Here is a 9,187-nt window from a genome sequence, read left to right on the forward strand (position 1 = left end):
TGCTCCTTTCTCCTGTGTTATACTGCTCCTTTCTCCTGTGTTATATATACTGCTCCTTTCTCCTGTGTTATATATACTGCTCCTTCCTCCTGTGTAATATATACTGCTCCTTTCTCCTGTGTTATATATACTGCTCCTTTCTCCTGTGTTATATATACTGCTCCTTTCTCCTGTGTTATATATACTGCTCCTTCCTCCTGTGTAATATATACTGCTCCTTTCTCCCGTGTTATATATACTGCTCCTTTCTCCCGTGTTATATATACTGCTCCTTTCTCCTGTGTTATATATACTGCTCCTTTCTCCCGTGTTATATATACTGCTCTTAACTCCTGTGTTATATATACTGCTCTTAACTCCTGTGTTATATATACTGCTCCTTCCTCCTGTGTTATATATACTGCTCCTTCCTCCTGTGTTATATATACTGCTCCTTTCTCCTGTGTTATGTATACTGCTCCTTTCTCCCGTGTTATATATACTGCTCTTAACTCCCGTGTTATATATACTGCTCTTAACTCCTGTGTTATATATACTGCTCCTTCCTCCTGTGTTATATATACTCACTGCTTCCTCCTGTGTTTAGTACTGCTCCTTTCTCCTGTGTTATATATACTGCTCCTTTCTCCTGTGTTATATATACTGCTCTTAACTCCTGTGTTACATATACTGCTCCTTTCTCCTGTGTTATATACACTGCTACTTCCTCCTTTGTTATATATACTGCTCCTTTCTCTTGTGTTATATATACTGCGCCTTTCTCCCGTGTTATATATATTGCTCCTTCTTCCTTTGTTAAAAATACTTACTGCTTCATCCTGTGTTATAAATACTGCTCCTATCTCCTGTGTTATATATAATGCGCCTTTCTCCTGTGTTATATATACTTACTGCTTCCTCCTGTGTTATATATACTTAATGCTTCCTCCTGTGTTATATATACTGCTCCTTTCTCCTGTGTTATATATACTGCGCCTTCCTCCTGTGTTATATATACGTACTGCTTCCTCCTGTGTTATATATACTTAATGCTTCCTCCTGTGTTATATATACTGCGCCTTCCTCCTGTGTTATATATACTGCTCCTTCCTCCTGTGTATATATACTTACTGCTTCCTCTTGTGTTATATATACTGCTCCTTCCTCCTGTGTTATATATACTTACTGCTTCCTCCTGTGTTATATATACTGCTCCTGACTCCTGTGTTATATATATTGCTCCTTTCTCCTGTGTTATATATATTGCTCCTTCCTCCTGTGTTATATATATTGCTCTTTCCTCCTGTGTTATATATATTGCTCCTTCCTCCTGTGTTATATATATTGCTCCTTCCTCCTGTGTTATATATATTGCTCCTTTCTCTTAAGTTATATATACTGCTCCTTCCTCCTGTGTTATATATACTGCTACTTCCTCCTGTGTTATATAAACTGCGCCTTTCTCCTGTGTTATATATACTGCTCCTTCCTCCTGTGTTATATGTACTGCTCCTTTCTCCTATGTTATATATACTGCTCCTTTCTCCTGTGTTATATATACTGCGCCTTTCTCCCGTGTTATATATATTGCTCCTTCTTCTTGTCTTATATATACTGCTCCTTTCTCCTGTGTTATATACACTGCTACTTCCTCCTTTGTTATATATACTGCTCCTTTCTCTTGTGTTATATATACTGCGCCTTTCTCCCGTGTTATATATATTGCTCCTTCTTCCTTTGTTATAAATACTTACTGCTTCATCCTGTGTTATAAATACTGCTCCTATCTCCTGTGTTATATATAATGCGCCTTTCTCCTGTGTTATATATACTTACTGCTTCCTCCTGTGTTATATATACTGCTCCTTTCTCCTGTGTTATATATACTGCTCCTTTCTCCCGTGTTATATATACTGCTCTTAACTCCTATGTTACATATACTGCTCCTTTCTCCTGTGTTATATACACTGCTACTTCCTCCTTTGTTATATATACTGCTCTTTTCTCTTGTGTTATATATACTGCGCCTTTCTCCCGTGTTATATATATTGCTCCTTCTTCCTTTGTTATAAATACTTACTGCTTCATCCTGTGTTATAAATACTGCTCCTATCTCCTGTGTTATATATAATGCGCCTTTCTCCTGTGTTATATATACTTACTGCTTCCTCCTGTGTTGTATATACTTAATGCTTCCTCCTGTGTTATATATACTGCGCCTTTCTCCTGTGTTATATATACTGCGCCTTCCTCCTGTGTTATATATACTGCTCCTTCCTCCTGTGTTATATATACTTACTGCTTCATCCTGTGTTATATATACTGCGCCTTCCTCCTGTGTTATATATACTGCGCCTTCCTCCTGTGTTATATATACTTACTGCTTCCTCCTGTGTTATATATACTTAATGCTTCCTCCTGTGTTATATATACTGCGCCTTCCTCCTGTGTTATATATACTGCGCCTTCCTCCTGTGTTATATATACTGCGCCGTTCTCCTGTGTTATATATACTTACTGCTTCCTCCTGTGTTATATATACTTAATGCTTCCTCCTGTGTTATATATACTGCTCCTTGCTCCTGTGTTATATATACTGCTCCTTCCTCCTGTGTATATATACTTACTGCTTCCTCCTGTGTTATATATACTGCTCCTTGCTCCTGTGTTATATATACTGCTCCTTCCTCCTGTGTTATATATACTGCGCCTTTCTCCTGTGTTATATATACTTACTGCTTCCTCCTGTGTTATATATACTGCTCCTTCCTCCTGTGTTATATATACTGCGCCTTCCTCCTGTGTTATATATACTGCGCCTTTCTCCTGTGTTATATATACTTACTGCTTCCTCCTGTGTTATATATACTTAATGCTTCCTCCTGTGTTATATATACTGCTCCTTGCTCCTGTGTTATATATACTGCTCCTTCCTCCTGTGTATATATACTTAATGCTTCCTCCTGTGTTATATATACTGCTCCTTGCTCCTGTGTTATATATACTGCTCCTTCCTCCTGTGTATATATACTTACTGCTTCCTCCTGTGTTATATGTACTGCTCCTTCCTCCTGTGTTATATATACTTAATGCTTCCTCCTGTGTTATATATACTGCTCCTTGCTCCTGTGTTATATATACTGCTCCTTCCTCCTGTGTATATATACTTACTGCTTCCTCCTGTGTTATATATACTGCTCCTTCCTCCTGTGTTATATATACTTACTGCTTCCTCCTTTGTTATATATACTGCTCCTGACTCCTGTGTTATATATATTGCTCCTTCCTCCTGTGTTTTATATATTGCTCCTTCCTCCTGTGTTATATATATTGCTCCCTCCTCCTGTGTTATATATATTGCTCCTTCCTCCTGTGTTATATATATTGCTCCTTCCTCCTGTGTTATATATATTACTCCTTCCTCCTAAGTTATATATACTGCTCCTTCCTCCTGTGTTATATATACTGCTACTTCCTCCTGTGTTATATATACTTACTGCTTCCTCTTGTGTTATATATACTGCTCCGTTCTCCTGTGTTATATATACTGCTCCTGCCTCCTGTGTTATACATATACTGCTACTTTCTCCTATGTTATATATACTGCTCCTTTCTCCTGTGTTATATATACTGCGCCTTTCTCCGGTGTTATATATATTGCTCCTTCTTCTTGTGTTATATATACTTACTGCTTCCTCCTGTGTTATATATACTGCTCCTGACTCCTGTGTTATATATACTGCTCCTTTCTCCTGTGTTATATATACTGCACCTTTCTCCTGTGTTATATATACTGCTCCTTCCTCCTGTGTTATATATACTGCTCCTTCCTCCTGTGTTATATAAACTGCACCTTTCTCCTGTGTTATATATACTTACTACTTTCTCCTGTGTTATATATACTGCTCCTTCCTCCTGTGTTATATACACTGCTCCTTCCTCCTGTGTTATATATACTGCTCCTTTCTCCTGTGTTATATATACTGCGCCTTTCTCCTGTGTTATATATACTGCTCCTTCCTCCTGTGTTATATATACTGCTCCTTCCTCCTGTGTTATATATACTGCTCCTTCCTCCCGTGTTATATATATTGCTCTTTCCTCCTGTGTTATATATACTTACTGCTTCCTCTTGTGTTATATGTACTGCTCCGTTCTCCTGTGTTATATATACTGCGCCTTTCTCCTGTGTTATATATATTGCTCCTTCCTCCTGGCTCCTGTGTTATATATACTTACTGCTTCCTCTTGTGTTATATGTACTTCTCCGTTTTCCTGTGTTATATATACTGCTCCTGCCTCCTGTGTTATACATATACTGCTCCTTCCTCTTGTGTTATATATACTGCTCCTTTCTCCTGTGTTATATATACTGCTACTTCCTCCTGTGTTATACATATACTGCTCCTCCCCCCTGTGTTATATATACTGCTCCTTTCTCCTGTGTTATATATACTTACTGCTTCCTCTTGTGTTATATGTATTACTCCGTTCTCCTGTGTTATATATACTGTTCCTGCCTCCTGTGTTATACATAAACTGCTATTTTCTCCTGTGTTATATATGCTGCTCCTTCCTCCGGTGTTATATATGCTGCGCCTTTCTCCCGTGTTATATATACTTACTACTTCCTCCTGTGTTATATATACTTACCGCTTCCTTCTGTGTTATATATACTGCTCCTTTCTCCTGTGTTATATATAATGCGCCTTTCTCCTGTGTTATTTATGCTGCGCCTTTATCCCGTGTTATATATACTTACTACTTCCTCCTGTGTTATATATACTTACTGCTTCCTCCTGTGTTATATATACTGCTCCTTCCTCCTGTGTTATATATACTGCTCCTTCCTCCTGTGTTATATATACTACTCCTTCCTCCTGTGTTATATATACTGCTCCTTCCTCCTGTGTTATATATACTACTCCTTCCTCCTGTGTTATATATACTGCTCCTTCCTCCTGTGTTATATATACTGCTCCTTCCTCCTGTGTTATATATACTACTCCTTCCTCCTGTGTTATATATACTTACTGCTTCCTCCTGTGTTATTATACTGCTCCTTTCACCTGTGTTATATATACTGCTGCTTCCTTCTGTGTTATATATACTGCTCCTTCCTCCTGTGTTATATATACTGCTCCTTCCTCCTGTGTTATATATACTGCTCCTTCCTCCTGTGTTATATATACTTACTGCTTCCTCCTGTGTTATAGATACTTACTGCTTCCTCCTGTGTTATAGATACTGCTCCTTCCTCCTGTGTTATATATACTTACTGCTTCCTCCTGTGTTATATATACTTACTGCTTCCTCCTGTGTTATATATACTGCTCCTTCCTCCTGTGTTATATATACTGCTCCTTCCTCCTGTGTTATATATACTTACTGCTTCCTCCTGTGTTATATATACTGCTCCTTCCTCCTGTGTTATATATACTGCTCCTTTCTCCTGTGTTATATATACTTACTGCTTCCTCCTGTGTTATATATACTTACTGCTTCCTCCTGTGTTATATATACTGCTCCTTCCTCCTGTGTTATATATACTTACTGCTTCCTCCTGTGTTATATATACTTACTCCTTCCTCCTGTGTTATATATACTGCGCCTTTCTCCTGTGTTATATGTACTGCTCCTTTCTCCTGTGTTATATATACTGCTCCTTCCTCCTGTGTTATATATACTGCTCCTTCCTCCTGTGTTATATATACTTACTGCTTCCTCCTGTGTTATATATACTTACTGCTTCCTCCTGTGTTATATATACTGCTCCTTCCTACTGTGTTATATATACTGCTCCTTCCTCCTGTGTTATAGATACTTACTGCTTCCTCCTGTGTTATATGTACTGCTCCTTCCTCCTGTGTTATATATACTGCTCCTTTCTCCTGTGTTATATATACTGCTCCTTTCTCCTGTGTTATATAAACTGCGCCTTTCTCCTGTGTTATATATACTTACTGCTTCTTCCTGTGTTATATATACTGCTCCTTTCTCCTGTTTTATATATGCTGCTCCTTCCTCCTGTGTTATATATACTGCTCCTTTCTCCTGTGTGATATATACTGCTGCTTCCTCCTGTGTTATATAAACTGCGCCTTTCTCCTGTGTTATATATACTGCTCCTTCCTCCTGTTCTATATATACTTACTCAGTGCTTCTTCCTGTGGTATATATACTGCTCCTTTCTCCTGTGTTATATATACTGCGCCTTTCTCCTGTGTTATATATACTGCGCCTTTTTCCCGTGTTATATATACTGCTCCTTTCTCCTGTGTTATAAATACTTACTGCTTCCTCCCGTGTTATATATACTGCTCCTTTCTCCCGTGTTATATATACTGCTCCTTTCTCCCGTGTTATATATACTGCTCCTTCCTCCTGTTCTATATATACTTACTCAGTGCTTCTTCCTGTGGTATATATACTGCTCCTTTCTCCTGTGTTATATATACTGCGCCTTTCTCCTGTGTTATATATACTGCGCCTTTTTCCCGTGTTATATATACTGCTCCTTTCTCCTGTGTTATAAATACTTACTGCTTCCTCCCGTGTTATATATACTGCTCCTTTCTCCCGTGTTATATATACTGCTCCTTCCTCCCGTGTTATATATACTGCTCCTTCCTCCCGTGTTATATATACTGCTCCTTTCTCCTGTGTTATATATACCTCGCGTTTCTCCTGTGTTATATATACTGCTCCTTCCTCCTGTGTTATATATACTGCTCCTTCCTCCTGTGTTATATATACTGCTCCTTCCTCCTGTGTTATATATACTGCTCCTTCCTCCTGTGTTATATATACTGCTCCTTCCTCCTGTGTTATAGATACTTACTGCTTCCTCCTTTGTCATTGATACTGCTCCTTCCTCCTGTGTTATATATACTTACTGCTTCCTCCTGTGTTATATATACTGCTCCTTCCTCCTGTGTTATATATACTTACTGCTTCCTCCTGTGTTATATATACTTACTGCTTCCTCCTGTGTTATATATACTGCTCCTTCCTACTGTGTTATATATACTGCTCCTTCCTCCTGTGTTATAGATACTTACTGCTTCCTCCTGTGTTATATGTACTGCTCCTTCCTCCTGTGTTATATATACTGCTTTTTTCTCCTGTGTTATATATACTGCTCCTTTCTCCTGTGTTATATAAACTGCGCCTTTCTCCTGTGTTATATATACTGCTCCTTTCTCCTGTGTTATATATGCTGCTCCTTCCTCCTGTGTTATATATACAGCTCCTTTCTCCTGTGTTATATATACTGCGCGTTTCTCCTGTGTTATATATACTGCTGCTTCCTCCTGTGTTATATAAACTGCGCCTTTCTCCTGTGTTATATATACTGCGCCTTTCTCCCATGTTATATATACTGCTCCTTCCTCCTGTTCTATATATACTTACTCAGTGCTTCTTCCTGTGGTATATATACTGCTCCTTTCTCCTGTGTTATATATACTGCGCCTTTCTCCTGTGTTATATATACTGCGCCTTTTTCCCGTGTTATATATACTGCTCCTTTCTCCTGTGTTATAAATACTTACTGCTTCCTCCCGTGTTATATATACTGCTCCTTTCTCCCGTGTTATATATACTGGTCCTTCCTCCCGTGTTATATATACTGCTCCTTCCTCCCGTGTTATATATACTGCTCCTTTGTCCTGTGTTATATATACCTCGCGTTTCTCCTGTGTTATATATACTGCTGCTTCCTCCTGTGTTATATATACTGCTCTTTTCTCCTGTTCTATATATACTGCTCCTTTTTCTTGTGTTATTTTTACTGCGCCTTTTTCCTGTGTTAGATGTACTGCTCTTCCCTCCAAAAAAGTAAGTACGTAAGTTTATTCATTTTTGCTAATGTATGGTTTTTCGGCTTAGATCTATTTTTTACTCGTAAAATTATTTCTTAGTCATCTGTGACAGGGGAATGCAACCTTAGTACAGTATTTCTTTTTCAACATGTTTCAAGACTGCAAACATTCCTTTTTGCGAGTGAAAGGTGACTACTTTCAGTAAAAAATGTTTTTGTTGCGGAATCTCAATTTTTTTTATTTTTGCGTTGTTTCTCCAACTGAACCTCTGTTTAAACTTTTCACAGAAAATGCTTGCTCTTTTCAATATTTCTTTGACGATTTGTTGAATATCTGCACTTCGTTTACCATGGCTTCTAGGCTGTTGCAGGCTTTGGGTAGTTGGGGAGAACGAAAACGCGGTCGAGTCAGAAAAAAAATCGGCGATTGTTTTTTTTTTCGATTGACTGATTTTTTTGCTCTCCCCCAACTACCGAAAGCCTGTATCAGGCTACAGGGCTTCATGTTTTGCAGCAGCCTGCGAACAAAGGCCTTTCTTTCCCACGGCAGGGAAGTTCAAACAGGCTCTGCTCGCACGATGGTCTTGCAGTTGGCTAAAAGCTAAAACTTTAACAAACGATTTGATCTACCTACAAGCAAGTTCGCCGTTCCCAATTTGTCGTCAAGTCTAGATCACCTTAGCTGTCTTTTCTGTCGTGATAGTAGGTCGTTTGAAGCCGCTGAAGTTAGTTGCGGTCATTTCTTTGAAAGAGCATTTTGATTCCACAGCGCTTTTCAAGTTTTCATCTTTTTTCTAAACTGTCAGTTGAACCATTATGAGGTCATAACGTTGAGCAGCACGCGCGCCCTGACAAGGGAACGCGCGCTCGTGGTTTCAACCTCGATTCCAGGCTCTCTTTCTTGGGATCGAGGTTGTTGTCGTTGTTGAGAGCTCGGCGTTCTGAACAAAGTTACTAGTAAAATTATTTTTAGCGTGAATCTATTTTTTTTTTTTTTTTTGGCTTATTTCTCTATACAGTCGTCCCAGTTCCAGTTCAGTCTCGCTTCTGGTTTTGTTAGTTATTCGTTGTCATAATGCGAACCAGGCTCTGTATACGAATTTCTTTCTTTTTGTTGTTTTACACAAGAAATCATAACTCGTCTTAAAGGCTTTAAAATGGATCCACAAGAGATAAAATAACTATGGAGATGGAAACAGCGCAGAAACGGAAGCCAGTTTTATTTCGATTCTTTGTGAAAAATAGATATAGACTGCCAATTTAAATTACGCACAAATACGCGCATAATTTCTAAAAAATAAAAAAATTCAGACTGTTTCCTTGGAAAAGAAAAGTTCAGTATAATTTGATAAAAAGTATAAATTTTATAATTTCAAGCAGGCCCGT

At 38.4% G+C, this 9,187-nt stretch overlaps 1 protein-coding gene across 1 annotated transcript; it reads left to right on the forward strand.

Annotated features, from left to right (window-relative positions):
* Window positions 1-6,290: 6,290 nt before the first annotated feature.
* LOC144641204 (uncharacterized) lies at window positions 6,291-7,818 on the forward strand (the record flags this gene model as incomplete). Its single annotated transcript, XM_078500243.1, has 4 exons — window positions 6,291-6,374; window positions 6,519-6,803; window positions 7,165-7,222; window positions 7,533-7,818. Coding segments are annotated over 4 exons (713 nt in total), but the record flags the coding sequence as incomplete, so codon positions are not given.
* Between the last annotated feature and the right edge of the window lie 1,369 nt (window positions 7,819-9,187).

The sequence above is a fragment of the Oculina patagonica genome, unplaced genomic scaffold (genome assembly GCF_052425735.1).
Source record: "Oculina patagonica isolate OP01 unplaced genomic scaffold, crgOcupat unplaced754, whole genome shotgun sequence".
NCBI classification, from domain to species: Eukaryota; Metazoa; Cnidaria; class Anthozoa; order Scleractinia; family Oculinidae; genus Oculina; species Oculina patagonica.